This window comes from Felis catus, chromosome A2 (genome assembly GCF_018350175.1).
Source record: "Felis catus isolate Fca126 chromosome A2, F.catus_Fca126_mat1.0, whole genome shotgun sequence".
Classification (NCBI taxonomy): Eukaryota; Metazoa; Chordata; class Mammalia; order Carnivora; family Felidae; genus Felis; species Felis catus.
This window is the reverse complement of record NC_058369.1, coordinates 126,370,328-126,390,215: the sequence shown is the minus strand read 5'-3', so window position 1 is coordinate 126,390,215 and position 19,888 is coordinate 126,370,328. Positions and strand designations below refer to the sequence as shown.

The 19,888-nt window shown below is 35.6% G+C and overlaps 1 protein-coding gene across 10 annotated transcripts in view; it reads right to left on the bottom strand.

Moving 5' to 3' along the window:
• SEPTIN7 (septin 7) overlaps positions 1-19,888 on the bottom strand; it is a 116,693-nt gene that overhangs the window by 25,918 nt on the left and 70,887 nt on the right. For all 10 annotated transcript variants that reach the window (XM_045052606.1, XM_045052608.1, XM_045052605.1 and 7 more), the window contains 3 exons: positions 11,830-11,930; positions 10,871-11,005; positions 5,232-5,349 (listed from right to left, as the gene is read on the bottom strand). In XM_045052606.1, the coding sequence (XP_044908541.1) occupies positions 5,232-5,349; positions 10,871-11,005; positions 11,830-11,930 (354 nt within the window). The remainder of the gene's footprint in view (positions 1-5,231; positions 5,350-10,870; positions 11,006-11,829; positions 11,931-19,888) is intronic.

Genomic DNA, 19,888 nt, shown 5'->3' with positions numbered 1-19,888 from the left:
ACTATAATCTAAAATCAAAGTACTATACTGATCTTTTTTAAAAAACTATTAAGTTCATATATAAACACCATTCTCCAAAATCCAATTACTTAATAAGTTAATGGTTATAATACCAAAAGAGATCTAAAAATGATTTAAGATTCCAGAAAGGGCTTTCTCTAGTTGATTTCCATACAATGGTTTTACATCATTTACTCACAATGACTGAGATTCTTTCTCTAAATAGAACTCTCACCAACTATTTTATTCAGATGAATCAACATAACTTAAACTCACCTAAAATTTTAGTAAAATTAGTAAGTGAAACTAAGTACAGCACTGGCTCCAGGAGAAAAAATTTGCACACTGATCAGAAAATATCCCTGTGTGTACATTTGTGTACACAAAATCAAGGAGCAACAGATATAAAATGAAGCAAGTACACAAGGAGAAAACATGCCCCACAAGCTAAGAAGCCAGCAAGTTAATAAAGAGAATGCAAAGACAACTTATTAACATCAGAAATGACCTACTTCAAACTAAATTATCTTTTCCCACATCACTCCAAATTTTAAACAAATCACAGATAACCAAATAATGTTCAACTACCTACCCTATTCAAACTCAATAAACTGATGGTCAATATACCTAGAACTAGGTCCTTGCCTTTACTGGTATTTCAGCACTACTATCATTTGTAGGGATCCCCAGCAGCATAAAGGCACTCTAAACAAAATGTGTTACATGGTTACTAAAGTAGGTAGAGGCAAAATGCCACAGAGAAAAACATGAGAATAAATGAAGTGTCAAATACATGGCTAGGAGAAAAAACGAAATACTAGGGGCCAGCTCTAAGAGCAGTGGTTCTTGGGGTGCCTGCGTGGCTCAGTAAGTTAAGTGACCGACTCTTGATTTCAGCTCAGGTCATTATCTCACAGTTGTAAGATCAAGCTCCACATTGGGCTCTGTGTTAGGTGCAGAGTCTACTTAAGAGTCTCACTCATAGTCTCTTTCTCTCTCCCCCTGTCCCTCCCCTGCTTGCTTGTTCTTTCTCTCTCAAAAAAAAAGCAGTGGTTACATATTAAAGATCCCAAATCTCCACCTTAATTTACAAAAATAATTGGTAAAGATACAGTCCAATAACTCATTCTTTTTTTTACATTTTTTAATGTTTATTAATTTTTGAGAGAGAGAAACAGAGCATGAAAGGGGGATGAGCAGAGAGAGAAAGAGACACAGAATCTGAAGCAGGATCCAGGCTTTGAGCTGTCAGCACAGAGCCCAACTTGGGGCCTGAACCCACAAACCGTGAGATCATGACCTGAGCTGAAGTCCAGACACTTAACTGACTGAGCCACTCAGGTGCCACTCCAATAACTCACTCTAAAAAAGTTCTCCATAAACTCCAAGAGAGTGCGTGGTCCCACAACCATTTTCTGGGATAATCTGACACCAGCCACAGAATGGCAAGACCCTCCCCAAGAGGATCTGTGCAGGTCGATGCCAGGCAAATCTCTAGGATTTGAATTTTGAAACCAAGCCTTGCACCTGAGATAAAACACAGGAGTGCGTGCTGCCTGGCAGGCAGATGGCTTAGACTCAAAACAGGATGAAGGCAGGGATCTGACAGAAGCTGGGGAAACAGTAAGGATGACCGTTTGCTCTTCTGTGAGGGCTTCCTGAGGAGTGGCAGGTGCGAGATTCCCAGCTCTAGGGACGGAGAGTGGGGCAACACCATTCTCCACCACACCCCCCCATCAACACTGACCAACTTCATTGAGAAAAACAGCCGCTTACACTAAACCCAGTTCCCCTGTGCCCTGGATGGCAACTCTACCATGGCAATCCGCCTGAGAGTCAAGGCAGCAGGCCGCTCCCCCAAAAGACCAGCACAAAACCCATGCATGCACCAAATCTACTGATCATAGAATGCTGCAAAGCTTCAGCTCTAGGGGAAATAGGATGTAATTTCCTTTTTTGGTGGGGGATCTTTTCATAATACAGCCATTACTCTCAGACCAGGAATACAACAGGCTTTCCTAACAACCACACACAAAAAAAAGTGACCTAGACAAAATGACAAGATGGAGGAACTCACCCCAAAAGAAAGAGGAAAAAGTCCCAGCCAGAGACTTAATCAATAAAGATACAAGTCAGATGACTGAACCAGAATTTAAAACAATAATCATAAGTATACTAGCTGGACTCGAGAAAAGCATAGAAGATACTAGAGAATCCCTTACTACACAGATAAAAGAACTAAAAACTAGTCAGGCTAAAATAAAAAATGCTATAACTGAGATGCAAAACTAAATGGATGCAATTGACGAGGATGGACGAAAAGGGAGAACAAATCCGTGATATGTAAGATAAAATTATAGAAAATAATGAAGCTGAAAAGGGAAAGGTATTAAATCACGAAGGCAGACTTAGGGAACTCAGTGACTCCTTACAGTGCAATATTATTAACATCACAGAAGTCCCAGAAGAAGAAAAAGAAAAGGGGGCATAAGGTTTATTTGAGCAAATTATAGCTGAAAACTTCCCTAATCTGGGAAAGGACAAAGACATCAAAACCCAAGAAACACAGAGAACTCCCATTAAATTCAACAAAAGATGTGTCATAGTCATCAAGATGTGTCATAGTCTAATTAACAAAATACACAAAGAATCCTGAAGGCAGCAAGGGGGAAAAAAAAAGTGCTTATCCTACAAGGGAAGACAGATCAAGTTCACAGCAGATCTGTCCACAGGAACTTGGCAGGCTAGAAGGGAATGGCATGATATATTCAACGTGCTGAATGGGAAAAATATGCAACCAAGAATACTTTATCCAGCAAGGCTGTCATTCATAATAGAAGGAGAGATAAAGAGTTTCCCAGACAAAAACTAAAGCAGTTTATGACCACTAAACCAGCCCTGCAGGAAATATTAAAGGGGACTCTTTGCGGGGGGGCCGGGAGGGGGGGGAGACCAAAAGCAACAATGGCTAGAAAGGAATAGAGAACATCACCAGAAACACCAACTTTATAGGTAACACAATGGCACTACTTTCAGATCTATCAATAATCACTCTGAATGTAAATGGACCACATGATTCAATCAAAAGACATCCGGTATCAGAATTGATTAAAAAAAAAACAAACACAAGACCCATCTATATGCTGCCTACAAGAGACTCCTTCTAGACCTAAAGACACCTGCAGAAGGAAAGTGAAGGGATGAAGAACCATCTATCACGCTGATGCCAAAAGAAAGCCAGAATAGGCATACTTTATAACCGGTAAACTAGATTTTAAACTAAAGACTGTAACAAGAGATGAGGAAGGGCATTATATCATAATTAAGGGGTCTATCCATCAAGAAGATCTAACAATTATAAATATGCATGTCCCCAACTTGGGAGCACCCAAATATATAAATCAATTAATAACAAATGTAAAGGAACTCATTGATAATAACAACAGTAGGGGACTTGACCACCCCACTTACAACAATGGACAGATCATCTAAGCAGAAAACCAACAAGGAAACAATGGCTTTGAATGACACACTGGAACTAATGGACTTAACAGATATATTCAGAACATTTCATCCTAAAGCAGTAGATTATACATTCTTTTTGAGTACACATGGAACTTTCTCTAGAACCGATCACATACTGAGTCACAAATCAGCCCTCGACAAGTACAAAAAGACTGAGATCATACCATCCGTGGTTTTAGACCACAATGCTATAGAACTTAAAGCTACCCACCGCCCAAAAAAAAAAAAAAAAAAAAAAAAAAAATTGGAAAGACCACAAATACACAGAGGTTAGAGAACATCCTACTAAAGAACAAATGGGTTAACCAGGAAACTAAAGAAGAAATTTAAAAAAAAATACATGGAAGCAAAAGAAAATGAAAACCCAATAGTACAAATCATTTGGGATGCAGCAAGGGCGGTCCTAAGAGGGAAGTACATTGTAATCCAGGTCTACCTCAAAAAAACAAGAAAAGCCTCAAATATACAACATAATCTTACATCTAAAGGAGCCAGAAATGGAACAGCAAATAAAGTCTAAAGCCAGCAGAAGAAAGGAAATAATAAAGATCAGAGCAGAAATAAATGATAGAGAAACAAACAAACAAACAAACTGAAAACAATAGAACAGATCAATAAAACTAAGAGTTGTTTCTTTGAAAGAATTAGTAAAATTGATAAAACCCTAGCCAGACTTATCAAAAAGAGAAAAAAACCCAAATAAATAAAATCACAAATAAAAGAGGAGAGATCACAACCAACAATTAGTATTTGAACTTAGAAAAAAGCACATTAAAAAATAAAAATGGTAGTGAATAAATGTAAAGTAAATAAACATATACTTCTAGTAGAAATACCAAATATAATAAAAATGAACTAAAACATTCCCAGAGTGTACAGATTTAGCACAACTTCAAAGCAAATCTCAACAGATTTTTGTTTTTGTAGCAGGTTGCAAGGTATTCTAAAATTCATATAGAAAAAAGTGAAAAAACAAAGGGGACTTTAAAGAAAGAGATAATAACTCTATGACCTATTTTTAAGTATTATACAAAGTAGCTGCAGTTTAAAAAATATAGCTTGGCTTAAAATAAAAAATAAGCTACTGGTATAGGAGCACAGTTCCAGATTCACCCTATATTTCATAAAATGTTATAATAAACCAAACACACTAAGGAAAAAGTAAACCCCTGCTTTACAAAGTGTTCCTCCCTTCTGGAAAATTAAATTAAAAGTTAAAGAAATGATTAAGTGCCACTTAATTCCAAAAAAGCTTTAAAAACAACAACATTGGTAAGTCATTGAAACAAATATGCCTATTATGAAAAAAAAAAATCTGTTTTATTGGGGGGAAAGCACCATGACAAAATAGGGGGAAAAAAGAACTATAAAGTAATCATACCCTTCCAAAAAGTAATCCTCTTCCTGGAAATTTAGTCTAAAAAAATAATCCTAAAGGGTGTGGAGCAGAGTGGTGGAGGAGGCTGTAACAGAAACAACTAAAATATTTAAGTCGACAAAGGATAAGGGCACTGTGATAATGGATAATAGCTTTGAGGAGAAAACTACGGCAAGAAATTTTAAATAGTTACTTTTAATACAGTATAAATAAATATATAATAAAGTAGCAAGAGGAATACATTGTAACACATTATACTGAAAATACAAAAACTGCAAATTACATGAATGGTATGAGAAATTCAAGAGTTCAAGCTTCTTTTGCTCACCTGTTTTTTAAACTGTTGGCACTCCTCTGGAGTGAGTGTGTCTGCTTTGGCAATAAGTGGAATGATGTTCACTTTTTCATGCAAACGCTTCATAAACTCAATGTCCAATGGTTTAAGTCTGAAAGACACAATATTTAATATGACTGAATTATCAATTTGTGAGAAGAGATCATTCACATCCCCAGTGCTAAATTAAATACACTGGAACGACTTTACTTATCAGAAACACTCTCTGATGATGTACTGGGCCAGCAACAGTTAGGCCAGGTAGAACAGGACCTCACTAAGCACTGAAGTGGTTAAGAAGGCTTTGACTCCTGCCCTTGAATACGATGGTCATAGGGTTTGGGCTCTACAGAGGAATTAGGAAAACCAGAAATGCTCCTAACAGGTTTTCCTAAAATAGCCTCTGTACATACTACTCAAAATTTGGGAAATCGGTTTTTTCAATAAAAAGATTGTCCTTTTTGAGTCCCATATTCCATTCTTGCTTCCATCTTTATTTCTCAGATAAAAGGCTCAAAAGGGAATCATCTTCATCATCCCTTTTTACCCACTGCAATCTGGCTGCTGCCTCCACTTGGCTGTTATACTTCCAAGAAGGTCACGAAATAGGGCACCTGGGTGGCTCAGTCGGTTAAGCATCCGACTTCAGCCCAGGTCTGATCTCAGCATTCCTGAGTTCGAGTCCCCCAATGGGCTCTGTGCTGACAGCTCAGAGCCTGGAGCCTGCTGCAGATTCTGTGTTTCCTGCTCGGACCCTCCCCTACTCACACTCTGTCTCTCTCTCTCAAAAATGAATAAACATTTAAAAACTAATAAAAAAAAGGGGGGGTCATGAAATACTTTCATACTGCTAATATAATTAGCATCAATAACTCCTAAATATTGTGGTGTTTACTACTATTTTTTAAATTTACCCATTATGCAGCATTTGATATTACCCTCTCACAAGCTACTCCCTAAGGGTACTTTTAAGGATCTTCTCTGTAAGCTAGTCTCTTACGTGTTGTATTCCTCAGAATACTCTACTAGGTCCTCTTCTCTCTTTACATTCTGTATGCTTATCATCAACCACAGTGACTTCTAACATCTTCTGTAGATCTCAAATCTTCACACCCAGCCCTGATCTCACTTGTATGATCCAGTTTGTATTTACCCAGTGGAAATACCACCTGGACACCCCATTGAGGCTCCTTGAAATCAAAAGCTCATCTGAACCCCCAAATTTTCTCTCCTCTTCTGTGCTATTTTTGAGAATGGTACTACAATCCATCCAATTACTCCTGGCTGAAATCCAGGATTCCTCCCTCCTCTAATTCTCACTCCCAAAGATTCCACAAGATCTGCTGAACAAATAAATATATTACTTTGGGTCAGGCCATGAAGACCTTTGGTATGGGCTACTATTAGAATACATCCGGTTTCCCTTCAAACCATGCACACTGCAGTCAGAAAGCTCTTTCTAAACTCCAAATCTGAATGAGTCATTTCTCTGACTGAAAACCTTACTTAAGGCCAGATTCCTTGGCTAGCATGGCCTACAAGGCCTGTGAAGACATAGCCTCTCAGGCTGTTCTCATCGCTTAGCATCTGGTAGCATCTTTTGCCACCTCCTGCTTGTAATTCTCCTTTTTGAACTACCCATGATTTCTTGAAAGAACCATACTTTGATCACTGGTCATTGGCTACTGCCTCTGACTGAAACACTCTCCATTCCCATCCCCTTTCTACTTGGCTTGCCTAATCCCTATTCCTATAGGTCCTTTAGGACTTGGCTTACAATTCTCATTTCCTCTGGGAATCCATCTCCAACCTAACACCTAGTCATCTTCTAAGTGATCACAACACTTAATTTGCCAATTACGTATATTTGTTTTCCCCATCTTCTCATTAGAAGATCCTTAAGAGCAAGACCTTTGTCTCATTCATCTGTATCTCCAACACTCAGTACAGTGTCACTTGAGAAGCTGTCCAAATATCTGTTGACCAAAAAAGTAAGTTCCTGTGATTTTCTTTATGTTTTCAAATAACTCTAAATGAAAACCCAAGAAATTCCTCACATCTAGACTACAGATTAAAAATTAATATTCCATAAAAATAAATGAAGATGATGGGAGTATTCTGCTTAGAAATATCATTCTAAATTGGTATTCCTTAACCTATAAACCATGACAAAAATTGAATAAAGATCTAGTTTCATTATGAATTTTACTAACATTATAAAGAGAAAGTCCTTGTTAGAGTTCTCTTAGAGTACTATAGTTACATGTAGGTCGTGTGTGTGTGTGTGTGTGTGTGTGTGTGTGTGTGTGTGTGTGTGTTTATAAATATATAAAGTTGGGAGGAACAGGGGCCCAGAGACTAAAGAGGTATTCCTTTTTACTAACAAGTAATAAACGATACTATACCTCTTTGTGGTAGTGACACTGACTGACAGAAAGACAGGGCTATGAAGTAGGAAGGCAGATACGGAGAAGACAACTACCTTCTATTCTAATTCTCCTTATCCTGAATCCTTTGAAATGTGATGCTGGCATTCAGAGAATAGGGAACACTACAGAAAAGAGACTGTCGCTGGAATAACACTGTATTACCTATAAATAGCACTCTTATTCACAAAGGCTAACTGAAAGAACCTATCCAACTCCAAAAAATCTTAAATTTTGCTTCTTTTCATCAGTCATAACACACAACACTAAATATAAAAGCCATGGCCCAATCAATCAATCTCAGATCTATAAATTTTTACGGTTCCCTTTCCAGATTCTACTCATAACAAATTTAAATTATCGTGAATACCACCTCATTAAACCAGAAACAAAAGAATTCAGTTACTCTGAAATTTTAATACATCTTAAGAGCGTTTAATACAAAATATTAAAATCAAAATCTAAGTTAACAAGGCTTTACACTTAACAGTAAAACAGCACTTGCTGAATATTTATTATCTCAACTTTTAAAGAGAAAGACACTAAAAAACAACCATGACAAGGAAATTGGTAAAGTCAACTTCTTAAATATAAAACCAGGCCGAAGAACATTTAAATCAGTTTAAAAATTAAACTTTAGAAAAAAAAAGGTAAAATCTTTATAAAAGCCCCGATAAAACCCTTCTGCCCTTTTAAATTAGAATACAAATTTCAGAAGCTTACAAAATGTCAACAGCAGAAAACATTTAGTTCACATGTAGATTACATTCTGGTTGAAATTTTTCCTCTGTCCGTTTAGTTTTATTTCAGGTCATCTTTTCCAAGAAATTTAGTTTTTAAATGTTGTTTTTAAACAATGGAAAGTCCTTTATAGAATTTCTAGAAGATAAACCCATATTAGAGGGGGAGAACTATCGAACCTCAAAGCCTACAGCAAAATAAATAAAATGACTACAGGGCAAATGACAAATATTTAATATACACATACATATATTTCTTAGGGAAAAAAAACCTTCCATATAAAACTCACTGAATGAAACTGATTTTTTTAAGTGGCAATCAATATTCAAAAGGATAAAAATACCATTTTAAAATTCAAGTTCCAAGTCAGCTTTTAAACTTAATAGCAACTAACAGTCGTTTAGTGACAATACTTGGTGGGGTGAGGTGGGGAACACTGAAAATACAATGTTGGACCGATTTATAATTACTCCACAACAGGACCTCTCCAAAAAGGACTACCCAGATAAGACAGAAAGGCCCTGATTCATCTCTCAGACTGCCTACAATTTTAGTCTGTAGTGAGCAGATCAGGAATTCTCTACATAAAATTCAGTGTTTTATTCTTTAACTTAATACACAGTAGCATCTACCAATGGGCAAAACTTTGTTCCATGTCTAAAAATAGTTAAGATGAGAAACTATTCAAAAGCACATTTTTACACCTAGAAAATAAAAATTTTGAACTCCCATCCTTTGTGACAAATATGAAATGGCCCAAAGCTACCACACATTGCTTGAATCATTAAAAAAAAAAAAATTTTTTTTAATCTCATTTCCCATGCAATTTTAAGAAATGTACTTTCCCCCAGAGATAGAAGGAATGTGGTTTCATGAGAATTACTAAATCTTGGAGAGAGTCCAAAAGATCTAAAATAATAAAACTGGATATAAACTGACAAATTTCTACTGACTAAACTGCAGATTAAAAAAATGAAAATAAATAAATAAAAGTTAAGATTTTATTCTGTTGTCTTCTAGGAAAAAGCCCTAGCAAGTTAACTAGAATGAATAAAAAATAAATTAATACATACATATATCAGGAAGAAGTTAGCAAGTACTCAAGAAAAGCTATACAGGGTGTTAGTTTTTACAAAATTTTTTTGAATGCTCATTTATTTTTGAGAGACAGAGACACATAGTGTGAACAGGGGAGGGGTTAGAGAGAGAGGGAGACAGAATCTGAAGCAGGCTCCAGACTCTGAGCTATAGCACAGAGCCCAATGGGGGCTTGAACTCACAAACCGCAAGATCATGACCTGAGCCAAAGCTGGATGCTTAACTGACTGAACCACCCAGGTGCCCATGTATTATGTTTTTGAGATCTTTTTTTTAAGCCTTTTAAGTTGATGAATCAATTTTATACAATATGTAAACCTCAAAGAACACTATAGAAGAATATTAGAAATAAAAAAAAGAAACATTTGTCACTATAATCTGACAGTGCAAAAATGGTAAACTACATGATTCAGACTTGTTGCTCAACCACGATAGTGATAATGGGCATTATTAGCCTTTCTAGGAAAAAGATCGAGAAAGAAGCAGAAAAGGGAAGAGAAAGGTACTCTCATGAAGCAACTGGTTTATACGACTGTAACCTGGGTGTTAGATGATGTAATTCTATTTAGTCTGATGCTGTATAATATCCCAGTTCCTTCTGGTAGAGAGATAGTGGCTCTGATCATCAGGTGGCTGAGCTATACAGAGTCATCTATCTAAAGAAAAAGATTGAAGAAGAGTAATTACAAACATCTGCAGTTGACAGTGACATATATATCTACTCAGATGACAGAGGAAGTACAAACAATAAAAAAAGGAATACAAGCTAGCCATATTAACAAAAATAATCAGATCAGATGAATATAAGACACTTACACCTTAACTCCTAATAAGTAGAAGAGTAGCACTGATGATATGAAACTTAAACAATATGATTGTGATAGCTAAGGTGAAACACAAGCCAAAGAAATTTAGCGAAGAAAGAAATGGCACACTAAGAACTTTGGTACTTAACCTTTCTTGTAACCTTTTCTATCAGATTCATAGTAAAAACATCTTTGCATCTTTGAAGTTTCTTAAAATTTGTGTAAGCTAATTTTTATAGCTGTTTCCCCTTATTTGGTAGTTCAATTTGTGGTAGAGTGGTCAAAAGGAAGCTAAATTAGCCACACTGAAACATTAAACCATGATGGAAACACTGCTCCTTATGAACAGGTTAAAAAAAAAAAAAAGCCTACGCGTGAAGGTTACTATTAACTTATCTAGGACTTACAACGTGTTTTTTATAAGCCATTTTTGTATAGAATTTGGGATTTTACAACTGATATATTTAAATGTACTCCACAGAGATATGGATAACTAAAATATATCCCCAAAGTTCAGTCATAATAAACAACAGCAGATTATCAGAAGTATCAAGGTACTGACCCATGTCCTGAAGGAGCAATGAAGTATAAACAACACTGCACCCTGTTATCAGGCATCTGACGTCTGTTCACTCGAGATTCTGCATTTAGGTAGTCCTCAAATTTACTATCAATGTAGTCAATAACAGGCTGCCAGCTATAAAAAGCAGATAAATAAAATAATTAAGTTGCAATTCTACATATGAATGTACAACTGAGGACTGCTACAGTAATCAATATTTTTAAATAGGCAAAACCAATCAAACCAGTGGAAGATATCTCAAATTATTCTACATATACTGATTCAAAAACAAGTAGTTATCACCTTGGATAAATCTTGATTCATTATTTCTGAACTTTCCAAATGGAAAAAAATTAATTATTTAGCGTCAAAACACAACCAAATTATGTTATCTGCATTAAGTACAGAGGTTTTTATTTCAAATTAACAGATTAAGTTATACAAAAACTTCATGATGAACTTATTTGTTTTAAAAGTTAACAGAAATTTACTTCAAAAACAAAGAAAAATATTGTTTATAACATACTATTTCTAAATAGAATGCCATGGATGTTTTCTTAACTTATGACTTATGGAAAAATGGAACATTTAAAATCAGATTTAAATTAGGATGGAACAGAAAATAATATATACAATAAGTGGATAAAATTATAGAAGAAAATGAAGTTTTAACTTCCTTATAATGAGAATTCTTGTATCCATGTTGCTTTAGAATTTGTCTTCAAAATAATTCTATGATAGGTATTACCTCCATTTTATAGAAAAGGAAATCAGTTCAAAGAAATTAAGTAACATTGTCAAGTAAGTGGCAAAGTTGGTGTAAGAACTCAAGTCATATCACTAGAAAGTTCAGTGACCTCTGCTAAGATGAGAAGTTTAAAAATCTTAAGCAGAAAAAGTCTAACCACCGATACCCAAAATGCAATCAATATAAAGCAGTGATGACAAACACTTCTTACCAATTACTATTATCCACTGCATCTCCAAATCCTGGCGTATCAACTATTGTGAGCAGCAACTGAACACCACCTTCTTTGATTAAAACTTTGGACTGTTCCACCTGTAAGAATTATTGGCACAGATATTAATACCATATATTACACCTGTGGTTTCCTACAAGGTAAGAAGCAGGGAGATGAGCATTAATCAAAACCAACTGGGAAATTTTCTGCAAACTAAATCTACCCACATTTTCTTTAAAATCAATTATTGTGGATATGAGAAATCCTGGTTACTTGAAAGAAAGGCACATATGTAAGTAGTGGGTTTATGGCTTATAGTTGACATAAAGAAGGAAAATGGGAACTGATAAAATAGTAATAGTCACTAAAGTCATACAATGCCTATATGATCTAATGTATGTCTAACAACACAAATAAACAATATGCTTAAATGATTCAGTAATTCATAGAAATCAAATGCAATTAACCAAACAAGTACATCTAATCTACCATTTACAGTAAATGCTTTTCTGAACTATTTCCATCTAGTTTGGTCCAAACCAATTACTCAAGTGAACTTATTACATTCCCAAACCTTTCTCAGTATGGCCATAATTATTTACACTTGTGTTTATGTTATGGCTAAGATCCAACTCTCTTCTCAAATATTATATTTCACATTTATATCAAAGTGATCAGCAAAGGTCCAGGCACTGAAAAAAACCAAAAAATCCTACTACCTCTGATTAAAATCTTTGGTTCTCTTTACAATTTGTAAGAATGTTCTATTTGAGAAAGGGTATTAGACTTGAACAATAACAACAATTCCTCCTACAATCTAAGATTTTCTGTAACCCCAAACTCTGCATCAGAACATGTAAGTCATTCATCTTGGGCATATGCTGCTGCTAGATAAAGTAAACATGGATTTAAACAGAAAAGGGGAGTAATGACCCCAGAAAAACACAGGCTTTCATCTGATGCACACTTTTATTATTTTTTTAAATTTAATTTTATTTATTTATCTTTTTAGAGAGAGAGAGAGCATGCACATACACAAGTGGGGGAGAGGGGGAGCGAAGGGGGGAGAGAGAGAGAGAGAGAGAGAGAAAGAATCTTAAGCAGGTTCCAAGCTCAGCACAGAGACCAACATAGAGCTCGATCCCACAGCCCTGAGATGATGAACTGAGCCAAAATCAAGAGTCGGACGCTCAACTGACTGAGCCACCCAGGCACCCCTCAATGTACATTTACATCAAGGGCTTACTAGGACTAGAGGCTCTAGGTACGTTGGTAGGCTAATTTAAGAGGGAAGAATTAGATTCAAACTTTAAATATTAATTGCCATAAGACGGTATGAATTAAGTACTTCTAGACTTAAGGAAAAAATGTAATCATCAATATGTGAAAAGCAACTTCAACTATTTATGTCTGCTAACAGAGTATGGAAAGGAAAATTTCTAATTTCTAGGTAGAAAAAGTTGGGTGTACCTTTCAGTCTTACAGAAATGATGTCTTTCCATTCCCTTTTGACATGTTCTTACAGAGGCTGGCTGAGGTATGAAGAGACCAAGGAACTGAGACTGAGACTACTGAGTAGGAAAGTCTGTAGCAGCACTGTCCAATAGAACCTTCTGAGATGATGCAAATGTTCTGTACCCTCACTGTCCAATACATTAGATGCTTGCCCATGTGGCTACTTAGCCCTTGAAACGTGACTAGAGCAACTGAGGAGCTGAATGTTTATTTAATTTGAATTAGCTTAAATAGCCACATGTAGCTTAGTGACACTGGATTGGACAGTGCAGGTCGATAGCAATCAAGTTATTTTGTTAAAAAAAAATCATGTAAAAAAACTGTTAACACTGAAAACACTGCCTGAGATTTGGATATGCATGTCTATAGATTTCTAATCTTTTAGACAAATAAGAGGCAAAGGTCTTATCTTTTATACCAATGCTCTTTACTAAACTGCTTTAATCCTTGTAGAACTATTGGTGAAAATTTTGAACATCCCAAATGTATTTATTTATCTACCAAATATATACAATTGGAAATCTGTTAATAAGTATTAACAGTATGAATTCTCTCTAGATTAAAAAAGTAAACATCAATAAATAGGGTTCTTAATGCTTTCTGACCATTTTCAGTACCAACAATGGATGTGCATTGCATAGGAGACCACTGTTTCATACCACATAGCTAAGATAATACCGGTAGTCTGATACCAGGTTACTCTTATGAGGAAGGCAAAATGAGGAAATAATCAGACTCATCAGTGTTAGATTATCAAAACTAAAAAAAAAAAAAAAAAAAAAAAAAGATGTGTTATGTGGCTTACAAAGTTCATATCTTATAAAAATAAAAAATGGTTGTCCTCTAGTTAAAGGACAATCTAGTTATTTGTCATTATATAAATTTTTTTTAAAGGACAATCTGGTCAAATGCAACATCTTGATATATCTTGAATTGGCTTCCCTCTCCGTCATAACAATAGGTTATTCATTAATGGTCACTGAAGCAGAACTACCCAAAGTAATCATACTACCCTTTACTTAATAATTCTTTTAAATGACATAGTACTATATATTAGAAATTGATGCAGGATATAATTGTTCTACATGAATCATCTCCCCAATTTTACCCCAAACCACTTTTGGTTCCCTTGTTACTAAGCAAAGGCCATTTCTATCTTCAGTAATAGGTTGTATACTAATCACACACCATACCAGCTTATATTTTAAGACCGTTGTTTCCTTTTTATTTTTATAATCAGTTTAACAACTTAATTGTTTATGGACGTAAGAAAAATTAAGATCTGTACTTTAAAGAGTCTGTTTATAAAAGCCACTTTTCTGGCCTATGAAATTCTTTGTATCCATACATGGTCAAATACAAAGAAGGCAACATATGGAAGAGATCCAGAAAACATAACTGTAAACTAGTGCCATTCACAGGATCTGACTGTATCCTATCATCTGGTTTTGCAAGTATCCTCATGGGATCCATGGAAAACAAATTAGTTCAAGTTCAGGAATTTCAAACTTTTCTTAAGAAATCTATTCCAAATGGCCATTTTCCCATGCACTTTACTTAAGCAGGTCACATAAGCATATTTTATGGCATCACTCAAAAGTTCTCTAACATTAAATGCATAATTTAATGCTGAAGGAATGAATCAAGGGCATTTTCAATTATGTTTCTTTCTGAAAAATAAAACTAAAGCCCATTATATTGTTTATGTATAATTAATTTACTGAGGCCTCTTTTGGACTCCTAACTCCCAGAAATGTAAGGCACTCTTTTTTCTAATATTGTTCAGTTTTCCAATCTGAGGGGAAAAAAACAACAACAACAAACTCAAACCTTCAGTGTCTCCATAGCTTCATTTCTTTCATTTTTAAAAGACTGTTAAATAACTGAAGTTTTCTAACCAATGTTTAAGAGCTATTTGTTAAGGTAAATAAAAAGTGTTACTCAATTAACTGTACTAAATTTCAACGAGAGGGTTAAAATTTTGTCAGGAGTTACCTCTATACCTAAACTTACTCAGGAGGTGGCATTACAGCCAAAGCTCTGCAGTGACGTGGAACAAGAGACTTAAACAGCCTGAGATACTCCACTTACTCAAACACAAACACTACCTACTCTATTTAATGGCTGAGAAGGTAAGTATCATCTTAGATACTTCATTATGTTCCAAAAGAAACTAAGAGGCAATGACCAATAGTAGAATAGTTATGCCTAAAGACTACTTCTCATCAAGACCCAAACCTAGTTTATTAATAAAGTTGATCCAAAGATTCGAATTCTGCCTGCTACACTAAATCACTACACCTCAATCCCCTGCACCTCCTTAAATTGAGATCTTAAATGTCTTGTCCTTTTCATTTTCTATTAGCAACCCCCTCCTAAACCCTTTATTTCTTTTTCTTTTCCAGCCCAGATATCTTTGTTACACAAAATTTATGAACTTCAATTTGACAGGAATTTCCCTGCTATCCAACGACGCTTTTATGTGCTCACTAGTCCCATGCCTCTTTCATTTCCCAGAATGGCTCTTCTCTAGCTCTACGTTACTATCTCTCCAACCACGCTCAGCGAAGTACCTCATCTCTAGATGAAGACAAGAGCATCCACAATTTGTTTGATGCAACAGTCTTGCCTTCTGTTCCAATGAACAGATCCCTTTCTTCCTGAGGCTCATTTCTCAATATATACCAGGGATGTGATCACTCCATTTCAGAGTCATGTTGACAACCATTTAGACTATTTCCAGTTTATTTTCAACCTCTCATCTCTTAGGGATTGATTCTCCATTGGATATAAACATTCTCAGGTCTTTTTTGGAAATAAAAACCAAACAACTCTCTCAGTACCCTACACTCAACCTCCAGGTATTCCCTCTTGTCCTTTTCTTCACAGCCATCCCATCTTCACGACCTCATTTACTATCCCTTTTCAATCCACTGCCATCTTGCCCTCCATTCCTACTACTTCACTAAAATCTACCTTGCCAAGGTAACCTCTATTACACATTACAGCAGCAATATTCTCACTAAATCATGTGATTGCGAGATCGTTAAGAAATTTGATCGTGTCCGTCATCACTGTAGCCCCCAAACCTGGAGTAAGATATTCAAATGTCTGTCCCGTGAATACTTTAAAAAACTATCAATATTGGACCAACACCAACAAGAGAGTTTCCTAATTGGGCTTTATAAAAATGTCTCAAGGAGTCTATAAAATGTTATCCTAGGGATAGGACAGGATTCATTGCTTTCACCTGTTTTCACCTCTAAAATTTTTGTAGCCATTTAATTTGCAATAGTGATTTTTAGGACTTTCCAAACCAAGAAAAACAAGGGTTTTTTAAGTTTATTTGAGAGACAGTGTATGCACACACACTTGAGTGGGTTGAGGGGAGAGAGACAGAATGAGAATGAATGAATCCCAACCAGGCTCCACACTGTCAGCACAGAGCCCATGGGGCTTGATCTCACAAACTGCAAGATCAGGACCTGAGCTGAAATTAAGAGTCAGATGCTTAACTGACTGAGCCACCCAGGCACCCCAAGAAAAAAGTTTTAATTTTCTTAATGTTTATTTATTTTTGAGAGAGAGAGAGAGAGAGAGAGAGAGAGATTGATTGATTGAGTGCGAGCAGGGGAGGAGCAGAGAAAGAGGGAGACACAGAATCTGAAGCAGTCTCCTGGCTCTGAGCTGTCAGCCCAGAGCCTGATGTGGAGCTCAAACTCACAAACCACAAGATCATGACCTGAGTGGAAGTAGCCACTTAACTGAATGAGCCACCCAGGCACCCCCCACCCCAAGAAAAAAATTTTAAAGGGGACCAATATAAGGTTGCCAACTAAGAACTTAAAAAAAAAAAAAATCTAACACTCTCATTTCACAAAAGAAACTAGAACTGATTTAGTCCCAGAATAAAGGGCAGTTTTTCCCTTGGAGATAGCTGGCAACCTTTCAACTGACTTGACATATGATCCAAAAATTTTCAAATATAACAATATTATAAAAGTTACTACTGTACATGCATCATTGTATGTAATATTTTTCTTAAAACTTTGTTAATCTAAGGACCTATATTTGAGATTGGAACATGAAGTGGAACAAGCGTTCAATTTTTTTCTATCACTTCATTTTAATCACTCTATTAACAAAAAAATATATGAATAAAAACAGAAAATATGGTACTATTTCATTCAATGTGAAATATTCTGAAAGAACTAAGGATAAACAGTACCCTCTCTAAAATCTTCCCAGAAATACAGGATGAAATCAGTCTGTATCAGGCTAGAAAGACTACAGAGCACTCATTCTCAAAGCGTAGTATCCTGACTGGCAGCTGCATAGTCTGGAAACTTATTAGAAATATGAATTCTCTGAGTCCTGCCTCAAACCCACTAAAGAGCAAACTCTGGGGAGAGGGACTCAGTAAGCTGTTTTAGCAAGTCTTCCAGTGATGGATTCTCAAGTCTGGAAACCACTGGTATAAAGAACTCTGGAACTAGAGTGTTGGCTCACATTTGGAGCTGCAGAGCCAGAGTCCTGAGGCTCACGACAGCACACTGGGAATCAATCCCAAAGGACTTCTATTTAATACTGAAAACTTCATTCAAATCAGAACCTTTGATACAGAGGAAGCTCAGAACCATCTCTCTGTCCAATGTAGACAGCTTCTCCTTCATTCCAAGACTGCAAATGTGAAGGAATTTCTTATTAATGATACAAGTCTCTTATAAGTAGAAAATAGGGAGGAGATTATGAGATCATGGTCTTTATTAAAATTTCACTCCCTATTTGGCTACATCACAGGATTTTTCTTTTTGTCTTTTTTTTTTTTTTTTTTGACAGTTGGAAGTGGTCCAGACAGCTTTCAGGTCAGGGAAATTGTAGACATTTGTTTTTTGAAACTCATGATTTTATGTTTCTCCTGGTCTTAAATGTCTGGGCTGAGATGTAATACTTCTGACCAGTCTCCAATGAAAGAATTTATGAGCTTCCAAAGGAGATTATCTGCTACATTTTTGGACTTGGTGAAGAGTCATTCAACTGTAAAAGAAAACTATATTCTATTTTCTAAATCCACTGAATGACTCAGAACATGTTATGTTCTCTCCTGGGTAAGTGAAGAAAAGAGTTTAGAGGATCTTGAACTTGTTTCCAGTATATCAAGGAATACTTCCATGGTGCAGTCAGGAAAGGGTACTTCTCTGGGATTCTAGTGAGAATCCATCTAGTTCTCAGATGTTATAGGTCTTACTTTTGGTAAAAAGGAAATTCAATAGTAGTACACAGGACTTTGTTTTAAAAATCTTACTATAGATACTCTCAAGCCTTGATTACTCTTTTGTTTTCAGAGAGAGACAGAGAGAGAGTTGGGAAGATGTTCACAATAGAAGAGAACACTTTCAAAATGTTACCTTAAGAGAAGGTAAAGTGAGTTTAAACAGAATTATTTTGGAGACAGGCAAATGTAAAAAGAATTCTAACAAAGCACCTCTCGCACTGTCTTTAACAGATGCTGGCCTGAGAGAAATTATCCTGAATGTATGAAATATAAGGGACAATTATCTAGATAAGAAACTCCTCCAAATCAAAGAGAAAAAGATAGGAAATATTAAGATGGTCAAAACACTTCAATGAAATCTGAACAGTTAATAAGTACAGAAGACATGTTCAATCTTATATGAAAGCAAATTAACTGAAACAATAAAATACCTTTATATTAATATGCACAGACACACAACAGAAATGAGTCCCTAGGTCCACTAAAACAATGTACAAAAATATTCATATTGGTTAAAAAAAAAAAAAAAGAAAGAAAACCCAAATGCTTACCTACAATAGAATATAATCTGAGATATATTCAAATCTAGGTGGTAATTACCTGGATATATGGATACATATACAAAATTCATCAAGCTTTAAGTTAAAATTTATGCCTTTTTGTGTAAAGCCACATATTAATAATTTTTAAAAATTCTGCTCAAGAAAAAAATGAAAATAACCAACAAAACTTTAAAAAAAAATTGTCAAATTGGGGCGCCTGGGTGGGTCAGTTGGTTAAGTGTCTGCCTTCGGCTCGGGTCATGATCTCCTGGTTTGTGAGTTCAGGCCAGCGTCGGGCTCTGTGCGGACAGCTCAGAACCTGGAGCCTGTTTTGGATTCTGTGTCTCCCCCTCTCTGCCTCTCCTCGCTCGCATTCTGTCTCTCTCTGTCTCTCTCTCTCTCAAAGATAAATCAACATTGAAAAAATTTTTTAAAAAACAATAAAATAATTGTCAAATTAAAAACCTCAAAAATTCTCAAATTTAAAATTATTTCACTTTTTCTAAATAGTGATTTATAAAACATCATGAACCAAGAAGAAAAGATTAACAAAACTTCAAAGATCCTGAAATTCAAAATATCCCAACTAAACACTAAGTCATATACATTTTTTTAAATTGTTTGTTCAATCATTCATTAATACTGGATGCAGTTTTCAGATGCAGTTCTAAGAAATGAGCTTACAGTGAATAAGATGAAGTTGCTACCTTCACAGAACTTAATA